Source organism: Rhinopithecus roxellana, chromosome 15 (assembly GCF_007565055.1).
Source record: "Rhinopithecus roxellana isolate Shanxi Qingling chromosome 15, ASM756505v1, whole genome shotgun sequence".
Taxonomy (NCBI): Eukaryota; Metazoa; Chordata; class Mammalia; order Primates; family Cercopithecidae; genus Rhinopithecus; species Rhinopithecus roxellana.
Window position 1 is genome coordinate 116,163,134 of NC_044563.1, and position 12,078 is coordinate 116,175,211.

The following is a 12,078-nucleotide window of genomic DNA, read 5'->3' on the forward strand; positions in this document are numbered from 1 at the left end:
GTTAGAGGAGAAAATGGTGGCGGTTCCCAGCTCATTCACAGTAGGAGGGCTGCCCACGCTCCTGGGTCACTTTAGGGAGTGAAGGGCAGCTTTCCTGGACCTCAGGGAAATCGAGAAACACCATCCAGACAGCCCTAAGAATCTTCTACACCACCAGGTAGGACATGCTTCCAGGAGACCTGGACATATTTCCTAAAGATGTCTAGTCTAGACTACTTTGCCTAGAAGGAATGAAGGAAGGCTCTACCTCTTTTTGAATAATCTTTGAAACTACCTCAGTTTCTCCAGTGTCTCAAGAGATAGAGGCTGAAATAAGCAAAGGTTTGTTTTATTACCTTCTGGGCAGGACCCCCACGGGACTATTCACTATTTTTCTCCATCCTAAAAACTCAGTACTGTGTATAGTAAAAAAAATCCATATCCTTTTATGGCAAAAGTTACATCATCACAACTCCTAGAGCGATGCTGTCCACTCCTTATATGTAGCCAAGATCTTCAATGAGCCAATTCACATTCCTGACTTTTTCAAAGGGTGAAAAACCTCTTGTTCCTAACTCCCCTCACATTATTTCTGATAGATAAAAAAGCTTATCATAGTTCACAAAATGCATGCTCCAAGAAGCTACTTAATATATAAAACATATTCCATGAAAATGTATTTTCAAATTCCAAATGCTATATCGCTTCTATCCATAGCCAAGTGTTTATGGGGCCCCACTCAAACAAAGATAGCAAATTATTTTTGCTAGTGACTATAATATTTCCCCCACTTTATTAATACCTCTGGCTAATAAAGTTCCTGCCTGCCAAATATGTCCTTGTAACCCATTCTCACCACAAATGCAACCCCCCCGCAGGACCCAACCTAATTTACCCAAAGGAACTAGGTAGACGTACTCTGAAGGAAAATGCCAAAAAGGCTCCTCAAGAAGGTGACTCACCTTTCTCGTGGCTGCTTGGCGGTGGGGGCGGGGAGGTGACTGGTTTGGATTTATCATAGTTGTTAAAGCTCTGGCTGCGTCGGTTGTTAGCAGTAGTTGACCCTCCACGTGTTTTGGCCTCGCTGCCTGCAGCGGATACCCTCGCGGTAGGACCTGGAAGTCTAAAATGCAAAAGCAACAGGATTATGCATTCAGTCTCAGGAGGGTAACAGTGTGTGGGAAGAAGGAACTGCAACCATGCAAGAGGTAAAATAAACTATCCAAGACATTGTGTGGAGGTTTACCAGTCACAGAATTTGGTGGAACCATTACAAACATGTAGGCAAGTAATGATCCCAGCAAAGTCCAATGGCAAAATGTGAAGTTTTCCTTTGAGCAGAGAGAAAAATTTTGATGAAGAAATATGTTTGTGGATTAAAAATACAAAGTTCAACATGGCAAAACCCCATCTCTGCTAAAAATGCAAAAATTATCCAGGCATGGTGGTGGGCACCTGTAATCCCAGCTACTTGGGAAGCTGAGGCAGGAGAATTGCTTGAACCTGGGAGGCGGAGTTTGCAGTGAGCTAAGATTGTGCCACTGCACTCCAGCCTGGGTGACAGAGTGAGACCCTGACTCAAAACAAAACAAAAAACCAACCAACCAACCAACCAAACAAAAAGTTCATTTTTTCCCCCCCTGAGATAAGTATTTTTACTTTTTAATAGGGTCAAGTCAGTCATTTCTAATTCTATCAAACATGGAACATAAAGGCCTCAGAGGATTCTAAACTGATAACCTCGGTGTGCATCTCTTCTGATAGGTATAAAACTGTTTGCCATAATCTGGGGTTGTAAGTATCAAGAAAAGGACAATTTTTTTTTTTTTTTTTTTTTTTTTTTTTGAGACGGAGTCTGGCTCTGTCGCCCAGGCTGGAGTGCAGTGGCCGGATCTCAGCTCACTGCAAGCTCCACCTCCCGGGTTTACGCCATTCTCCTGCCTCAGCCTTCCAGGTAGCTGGGACTACAGGCGCCCGCCACCTCGCCCGGCTAGTTTTTTGTATTTTTTAGTAGAGACGGGGTTTCACCATGTTAGCCAGGATGGTCTCGATTTCCTGACCTCGTGATCCGCCCGTCTCGGCCTCCCAAAGTGCTGGGATTACAGGCTTGAGCCACCGCGCCCGGCAAGAAAAGGACAATTTATAATGGTGAGAAGGTGAATTACTACTACTCAGAACCCAACATATTTGCAATGAAAACTTAAGGTTGGTTGGAAACACTTGCCCACAAATACATTTCCCTTCAACACCTGATGAACTGTCTCCACAGGCATTATTTTGAGGCTGAAGTACAACTTATCTGCACAGTAGATGGAAAACATCATACATTTTTCCTGTAAAACTGGTAGGAATTTGTTAGCCTAAAGACAAACACACAACATTCTCCCTTTAAATAAAACACCTCATTTTGGGTGGTTTGGGAAATAAAGTCACCATCCATAATGTGTCTAAAGATATTATGGCCCATTCACCAAAGAGTTAATGGTAAGACTCCTCAAATCAGAATTTTGGTCCAGGGAATTACTAAGCAGGCTGTTTCCAATAATTAAAGTTGAAAGATGAATAAATGATGAAATGTTTAGTTATATCTTTCAGCTGAAATCCACTTAGCTGTGTTTAAAAGCCACTGGAACCTCAACTGACTAGCATTAGATCTAGTGATAAGTCTGAATTTTCAAGTCATAAACTTTCAGCCTTCTCTTTCCATGCAAATCTGTAAGCACCAAAGAAGTCTACAGTCTGGAAGCATTTTAGATATAACCAGGCAATCACTTTAAACTTTTTCTTGTTGGCTGGGCAAGAAAGATGGTTGTAGAGTAAACAGAGAACATGAGCTGGTGTGAGGGGACTGTAAAATTTATATAGTTAAAAAGAAGCTGGCCCAATTCCCTGACTGGGAGCTGGGAGAGAAGGAAGGGGGTTAGCTCTTCCCCGCAACATGTTGCAGTGAGAATTACTTCCCACTGCACTGCAAGGATTTGTCCCCTACTTAATTTACCCCATCTTGTTTGGAGAGGACATTCACTCCACAAAGACAGGCACAGAATGGAGTACAAAATACCAGCAGTGCCAGTGCCTGTGTTTGGGGACCAGATGTGGCTAGCACATCTGGCAAAGGAGGTCCAGCAGTGGGATCTTAGTACCTCTTGGTTCTGCCTCCAATGCAAACAATGTTCTGCAAATCCTTCAAGTCAGTGCTATCTGATTACTCACATGCAATAGAAGAGCTTCTGCAGGTGAAGATCTGGACCTCCCTTGGGCTGGACTTTTTAAACCAGACATAGTCTTCGGGAATCATTATGCCCACAGATAGGCCTAGAAAAGGATTATGGACTTGTTCCAAGATGATGTCACAGCAATGGTATTAAGTGGTGTAGGAGAATGCAGGTCACAGTATTCTACCAAAGTGTGGAATTTGCAAAGGGCAGGGAAGCAAAAAGCAATGAAGAGGGGAAAGATGCATTCCTTTCAGAGTTGCTGGAGAGCCCCCACTGTGCTGACCCTAGGCTGAACCACAGCAGATTTTTAGGACAGGATAGAGGGAAACAATCAAAGCATAGGATGGGAAAGATACAACCTTGAATCAGGTAGACAGTCTGGTCCTCTGTGAGACAGCACGGTGTAATGGATAGAACACAGGTTTTTTCCATACACAAGACCCTGGAGCAGCCTCATAACTTCTCTGAGATTCATATTCCTTACCTGTAACTTTAGAATAATGATGAATAATGATTTACAGTTATACCCAATAGTTAACAATTATACCATTGGGTACAGCTGTAAATCTGAAATGGCTTAATGTCTGGCCACCGTATGGTAGTTTCCTTTCTCGTCTTCTCCACCGAACACAGGTTCATGAAGGGATTGGACATTGGCATAAAAGAAACATGCTATGGCACCAGAAATAATTGGATAAATCAAGAAGAAAACAGATGAGTCTAGGTTAAAGTATCAGAGAGAACTGGACAAAAATAATATACAAGAGTCTGAGATGAACATTTTCAAAGAGGCAAGATAGGCTTTGGCAAGCAGGGCTCATCATCTCCCTAGGAACATTCCAGAAGAGAAACTACTCAATCCAAATATCTGTGGCTGACTGAGATCTTACACTTGGGGTATCTGTGGGCTCCACTCTCTGGAATGAAACATCCCTGGTTTTGGACTAAGACAGTTCTGGGTTTCCCTTGAGTTGTCGTGGTGAGATTCTTTTCACTGAGTCAGTGGCTAGCTGCTCTTTTGATGGGAGCAGCACATTGTTCAAATGGCTCCAGCATTGTGCCAAGCCTTCTGGAACATGGAAAAGGAGTTCTTGAGGACTGTGAGGACAGCTGACATGGCTAAGGGAGAATGGCTTGCATATAGCCATCAAAAGCCACCACAAAGCTCAAGCCAGCTCCTGTCCACCCCTGACCACTATCACCTCCACACCTTAGACAGGACGGCTCCCTGAACTTCATCAAATCAGAAAACTGGATGGAGATCATGTACTTTTTCCCACCATTCAGAGAGAATCTATGTTAACTCTGTAGTTTAACACTTAGGTTCTGTTGTAAATGGGCTCAGATCGTTGCTTGCTCCAAAGTAAGCCCCCTGGGTCTGACATTTTCAACAATATTTGGTTCACAAACAAAGGCCATAATGACTGTGTGGCAGGTGGGAAGAAAGAAAAAAAGCTAAGCCTGGACTCACCCAGGAGGGAACCAAAACATCTCTTGGGATGATGAGTCCATCCACAAACTGAACTAATTCAGACTGAACTTATAAGTACTAGAGTTCAAGGGCAGGATTTCAAAGCCAAAGGTGACCACGAGAACCTGAGACACCCAAGCAAACCTGGGAGGCCACTGGACTTTCTACAAACTCAAAGAGGCAGAGCTAGAATGTTCAATCTTACCCAGATCTCAAGGGGCTTGTCGACCCCAGCTGACATCTAGATTACACATGTATTGATAAAATACGTGAAGTTCAGAAGGTATTCAGAGAAGGAAATGAAAATCTTGGAGGTTGGTGAGATGATCAGGAAAGGTAGTGCATAGAAGACCCCAGAGCAAGTCCAGCATGCTGAATGGGAATGTGAGTAGAGGATGGGAAAGCAGGGGGCAGAGCATGCCACTTCAAGGGAAAGCCTGTAGAAAGTACAGGGGAAAGAAAGTGCTGCTGTGTGCTGGGACTCGGGGGACAGAGTGGGAGGAAATGAGGCTAGAGAAGCAAGCAGGGCAGGGCAGGGAAGACCTTGTATGCTACACTATGGAGCTTGGACTTTGTCCTGCCCTCCAGGGGTATGGTGTTAATTAAGAAGGCTAAGAGCATAGGTAGAGTTGAAAAGCAGAATATCTTCTTGTTTACCACTGGCGCAGACCTGAGGCCTCTGGCTAACATTTTGAAATTCATTATTGTTAACATCCTTGTGTATCATGGGAATGTCTATCAACCTCCAGTCTGGAAGCATCTGCCATCTGGAGCATTAGAATACCTATTTGCTGAAGAGCTAGGTCTTGGCTCCTGTGGAACAGCTGCAGGTATCACAACAGATGCTGCCTGCTGGGCCTGCCTTACTGAGGCAGTGTGGCAAGAGGGGAGCATGGCAGGTCAATCTTGTGTCCCCTACAGCACAAGAAAGTCCCAATAGCTCCTTCTCAAGAGGAACTTGACCTCTCATAATCACTGTATGTCCAAACAGTTACAAATAACAAAGAACACAGACGGGTTCTTTGAAACATATACATGTTGGGTTTTTAAAATATTAAGCTTAAGGGAAGTGGTGTAAGAGGTGGGGGAACAATCCTGCTGTTGTTAGAGCCATGGTCAATTTCTCCAACGTGTGCAGAGCCAATTAAGCAGGGCAGTAAAACTATCATTCCCAGCACATAACCTACGAGTGCATCCCGGCTCCTCTGCTCCACGTGATGTACGTGCTGATGGCAAAAAAAGCAGTTCTTCCCCTCAAAACCACTTCAAAGGCTGGAGGCAGAGGATGGCCCCTCCCAGGAAGGATGGCAGCTTGTGTGCACATGCCGGGGTTTGGGGGGTTTGGGGGGGGGCGCAGTCATAATCAGAGATGCTTTTGCCAGGCGAGATGATTAAATACTAAATCTCTCTCATTTCCATGGCATCTGCTTTTCAATCCAGCAGCTGGGCAGCCAGGATCAAACTGCTAACCCCACTGCCTCTTTTCCACAAGACAGTTGCATACAGATCAATTCTGCGGGACTTTCTAGAGGCATTCTGGTTGCCTTCCCTGGCCCAGATGAACCCAACACTGCCAAACTTGAACTGATTATATGTCAGGAATAAGGAATGACTTTATTAATTAATTTATAATTATTAATAAAATGACTTTATTTAAGCCTCATAACGCTGTGAGCAAGGCAAGACTACGCCATTTGGCCAATAAGGAAACCCAGGCTCATAGAGATCAAATCATTTGCCCAGGTAACACCATCAGCAAGTGGTAAGGATGGGCCTTCACTTAGGTTTACCTGCACCTCATAGCCACTATGTTTCTCTGCCTCCTGCAGGTAAAATAAGCCTCCCTGGTCTCACCAGGGAGGCTGGGGGTGGGGGGGGCAATAAGAGTGGTCAAAGGCAGAAGTCCATGGAGAGCTTTCACCCTCATATCGATTCCCTCCATATGCCCCTTCCCCACATCCAGATTCAAAGGTGAGGCTTCCCATTATTCTCAATACCACTGGTGCCCATCAAAGTGTTGGGCTCTGGCAGCTGTTCCATCAATGCTTGGTCTCCAGCAAAAGACCTATTTCCAGAGCTCCAGGGGAGGTGGCCTACTCTGCCAGAAGGAGTAGGACTGCTTCTTTTGGCAACCAAACTTTACTGCTGTGCTTCGTGGTGCTTGATCAGCTAAAATTCTTCACAGGATCCTGCTTAAGGCTGGGGGTGGGGAAAGGGGAGTATAGAGAAGGCAAGGAAGAGCCTTTGAAGGCTTCATTTGAAACAAAGAAGCATCCCTTCGTTGGCCTCAGCAGAGATGAAAACGTATCTCAAAGAAACTGTAAGTGGCGGATATGACACTAAGGGAAAGCCAGATCTTGGCTTAGGGTAAACCTAGAAGCACTGTGCCCAGCCCAGCCTCAGGACAGGGTTGACACGCCCTCATCTTCCAGTGCTTCCTCTCTTTCCACTGCCTCCTTCCATCATCTGGGACTGATAACAAATCATTCACGGGATGGGCATGTGCTTCCATTTAGATATTTCCCCAGCTAGCTCCTGTTTTCTTTATCTTGCAGGACTGAGCACATCGTGGGAACAGGCACTAAATTTCAGGTTTCCTCCCAGCTCATCCCTCCCCTTTCCTTTCCTATGTATGTGCATCTGTGTGACATTCAAATTAACTAGGAAAGGACCAGTTTGCCAGAGCAGTGGGTGTCCGCTCTGACTTGGGCCTGGTGTTGTCAGGGAAAGCAGCCACTTTCTGCATGGCTACCAGAAGCGGTGACAAACTTAGGTTCCCTACTGTCCTCCTCCACTGAGTCTAGGTAACACGCTGACTTGCTCTATGGAGAAGCGCAGTGCCATGCGGTTTCTCCCTTGCCAGCCAGGCAGAGCCTGACCTGGTTGTCCCCAAGTGTAAGCACTTTAGAAAACCAAACTCTAGGCTCGGCAGCTCAGCAGCTCACACCTGTAATCCCAGCGCCCTGGGAGGCCAAGGCGGGAGGGAGGATTGCTTGAGCCCATTAGTTGGAGACCAGCCTGGGCAACATTGAGACCCCACCTCCCACCTATACAAAAAAAAAAAAAGTAGCTAGGTGTGGAGGCATGTGCCTATAGTCCTAGCTATGTGGGAGGATTGCTGGAGCCCAGGAAGTCAAGGCTGCAGCGAGCCATGATAGCGCCACTGCACTCCAGCCTGGGCAACAGAGTGAGTGTGACCCTGTCTTAAAAAAAAAAAAAGAAAAAAAAAAAGCAAACTCTGGCTAAGGAAAGGCACCTAGAGGCTAATACACTGGGGCAGCAAGTGAGCAGTTATTCAGTATGTATTTGTGAGAAATTAAGACAGATATGAGTATGGATTTCCCTTTCCCCTTAAATAAGAATTCAATGAAAAATACCAGTCAGCTGGGTGTGGTGGCTCACGCCTATAATCCCAGCACTTTGGGAGGCCGAGGTGGGTAGATCATGAGGTCAGGAAATCAAGACCATCCTGGCTAACACAGTGAAACCCAGTCTCTACTAAAAACACAAAAAATTAGCCGGGTGTGGTGGTGGGCGCCTGTAGTCCCAGCTACTCCGGAAGCTGAGGCAGAAGAATGGCGTGAACCCGGGAGGTGGAGCTTGCAGTGAGCCAAAATTGCACCACTGCACTCCAGCCTGGGTGACAGAGCGAGACTGCATCTCAAAAAAAATAAATAATAAATAAATAAATACCAGTCATAATAAGGAGGAGATTCTACCCCAGCAGCAATTTCTGTTAGGATGCCACAAGTACAGTGTGAGAGAAAAAGCCAAGAGAAGTGGTTGAAACACAAGATTTTAAAAAGCAGCCTCAACAACCAGAGATACCAGAATTGAAGCGGGGGCGGGAGAGGCGGGGGAAGAGAGTGTAGCACTGTGGTTATAGTGAGGGTTCTGAGTTAGACCACTTGTGTTCAAATCCTGGTTCGTCCATTTTTTATGTGTGTGGCCTTGGGCACGATGACCTAACTTTCTAAATTTTAGTTTCCTCATCTGTGAAACGGGGATAATAATATGACCTACCTCATGAAGCCTGGCATGAGGATGATATAAGATGATGCATTTGAATTAGTGCATTCAATAAATGTTAGCTGTTGGTACCTTTAAAATAACAGTAGAAGCAATGATGCAACGTGATGTAACTGGCTTTTCCCATACCATAGAATGGGTCCTTCTAGGAGGCAGCAGACAGGTTAAAGTCTGAATTAAGAGAACTAGCTCATGAGCAAGGATATTTTTTATTTTCAGGGAACTGAGGCGGTCTCCACGGCACCTAAGAGCATCCAGAAACAAAAATGAGACATAGCTGCCTTGGTGTTTTGTCTCCTCTGCCCAATATGGATTCACGCTCAGGTCTTTATAACTCAAGAGAAAACCAAACCCACATTAGTAATTTTAACAACAACACAAAGCACAACACACATAAATGAGATGCAGGTGAGGTGGGATTAGGGCCAGGACAAAGCAGGGAGCAAACTCATCATAAAACCACTATAAAAACTGTGTAGAAACTCACCTTTACCTAAATCAGAATGGATTCGGATGACAAAGCAGTCAAAGCCAAACGTCAAGAAAATGTGAAACGTCATGTACACCTCAATCTCACTTGCACTCTGTCACTCCCCCCTCACACACTTGCAACAATCCCATGGCCACTTTCAAAGCTCTGCACCATGGGACCATTAGCCAAAGCACGTTTAGTTTTCTCGAACTGCAAACATGAAACGGGGAGAGGACCAAAGGGAAACTCAGCCAGAGCAGAGGGAACAATGGAACAGTGGGTTGGGATTAAACCATGCTTTGCAGGACACAGAGAAAGTCTAACCTAGAGATCTTTTTCTGACCCAGAGTGAAGCGGATGATTTTGCTTTGAGATGAGTCCTTGGATGATGCACTGCATGATAGGAAAGAAAAAAGTAGAAGAGCTGAGTGAGGAGAGAGAAGATACGTTAGACACACAAATCCAAAGAGTCTTCTGACAGCGGGGATGTTGCTGTTTCTTTCCCCCTGCTCACTGTTTTCTATGACATGCAGCTTTATTTCTAGGTCTCATTTTACTGATTTGATAGATTTCCAATGTGAAGAAACTGCTGTTAAGATTATCTAAGCATGATTGTGTGTATGCATCCATGTGTGTGTTTCTTTAAACATCAAATGTCTTTCTTAAGGCCTTATTCTCAAACTATGGGGTCCTTGACAAGTAAACCAACTTTATGCCTTTCTAAAGTATTGAGATGTTTCTATTTCACATGCTTGTTCTACTGGGGTGTTTTTCAGATGAATGTCCTCAGTATCCCATAAAGGTGACCCAAAACAAGGGCATAGATGTTTGCAAATCTATACCCAGATGTTGCTGATCTTGGAAATTTTTGCTTTTAATGCTATAGAAATGACCGTTTAATGCTTGTTAAACTCACTAAATTCTGTTTTTCCTGTACTACAAATTGGTACACATGAAGAATTTTAGTTAGGCTTTATAAAAGAAAAAGTTAAACTTATTTACTGCTTTATGAAAGAAATATTTATCTTTCTTGCATCTATACATCCTGTGCCACGTTCATAAAAGGATCTGAGGTAAGAAATAATTTATTGGTTTTACTAGTCTTAGGCAGTGAAGAGACAGAGGAGAATAGAGGAAAATATAAAGTCATTTTCTGGGTTATTCCTTAACAACTGAATACTGATTATCTGTGTAGACACAGATGGAGAAAAAAAGCAATTCCTGGAGACTATGCTCCTCTCCTGAACTCTAGACCGGGGGAAATTTCACAGGGTGAAATGTGGATTAAGTTCTTGGCCACCATGTTGTGAGATGCGCTAAGGTGAGGAGGCAAAGTGAACCTCTATGAGGCTGTCATGGAGGATTTGCTCTGATTCCTTCACGCCAGTGGAGCAAAGAAATTCTCAGATTTTCTTAGCCAACTTCCATAGCTCCTTTACTAGCAAACTTCACGGAAAGTTGTCCAAGCTTTAGTATTTGCTACCTCCCGGGGTGCTGAAACTAGGTAGCTTCAAAATAGTTTTTAGGCAGAGTTCTAACGGAAAAAACAAAACAAACCTGGCATGTGGGGGGTTGGCATCAACATTTGACATTCATAATCAAGGGTCCAAACCACTACCCTTGGAATTTTGGTTATCAAATATAGAATTTGGAGACCAAGACACTGATGTAATTTTATCATTCTTAAATTTATAGCCAGAGTGTTAGCATGGGATAGCATATCCCTAGACCTTGAGAACAAGATTATCCTTTGGAAATAAAATTAGAAAGTATCAGGATATAGTGAATAAAACCAGCCTTCTGCAGAATTAACCCAACCTGGGCAAGATGAACGGGTGAGAACATACAGCAACTCCAAAGCCCAGTCCATGTCACCACTGTAGGTGGTGGGCCATGATGACAGGACACTTTGTAGTTGGAATAAATGAATGTAAAAACCTGACTCAAGTAAGTTTGGCTCTTCTTTAGGTAAAGCACTTGTTAGTAGTAGGATGTCTTGGCGTACTGGGAGATGGGTGCTCTGACTGGAATATCTGGTTATTTTAAGAAAACAAATGCCTACCATGGAAATGGATGCCTCAGGCTAGCAAAGCTCAGTGGCATAAACCAGTATTTCTCAATGCATGTTCCTTGGAACCCTATGCAGTGAGATGCTCTATAAAATAAGAAGGGTGCTGTGGCCAAGTTTGTAGAATGCTCCTTTCTGTGTCACCGCCTGTCTGAACATTCATAATGCATACCTGCTCTCCCCGGCTTCCTCATCTCAAAGAATAATACCACCACTTACTTAACTGTTCAAACCAGGAATCTAGGCTTTAGCTGTGATTCCTCTCTTTCCGTCACTCCAGAGAGTTAATCTGTTTGCATGCCTCTTGGCTCAACTGCCTAAGGATTCAGAATTGTTCATCTCCATTTCTGCTTCTATTACCTTGACCCAACTTATCTATAGGATTGCAAAGTCCTCTCAACTGGGGTCCTTCCTTCCATTCTTGCTCCTCCACAATCTCATTCTCCAAAGAGGAGCAAAGGTGGATTTCTTGACCTGCCAATCAGATCAAGTCTTTCTACTACTTTAAGACTTTCCCATGGCTTCCTGTCACCCTTAGAATGGAGTCCAAACCCTATCCAGTTTAACTGGCACTCTATGACAGGGCCGGAATACCATAGCAATGCACAGCTCCAGGGACCACAGGTCACACCGTCATCCACATAAATGGTAGCGGCCCTCTCTCCTTCCAAACCACCTTATCACTGGTCCCTCTCCTCCCCTACTAAGCTGTAATAACCATGTTTATGCTCTTCCAACACACCAAGCTTACCATTCATGTGCTTAGAGAGACCTTTCTATCAACCAAACCTAAATTAGCAACCCAGCCCCTTTGAATCCCATCGTCTTATTATAATACTCA

At 44.3% G+C, this 12,078-nt stretch overlaps 1 protein-coding gene across 1 annotated transcript in view; it reads right to left on the reverse strand.

The window, feature by feature from the left end:
• NAV2 (neuron navigator 2) overlaps positions 1 to 12,078 on the reverse strand; it is a 411,604-nt gene that overhangs the window by 230,688 nt on the left and 168,838 nt on the right. Inside the window, exon 6 of the mRNA XM_030918125.1 lies at positions 942 to 1,102. Coding sequence (XP_030773985.1) covers positions 942 to 1,102 — 161 coding nt within the window. The remainder of the gene's footprint in view (positions 1 to 941; positions 1,103 to 12,078) is intronic.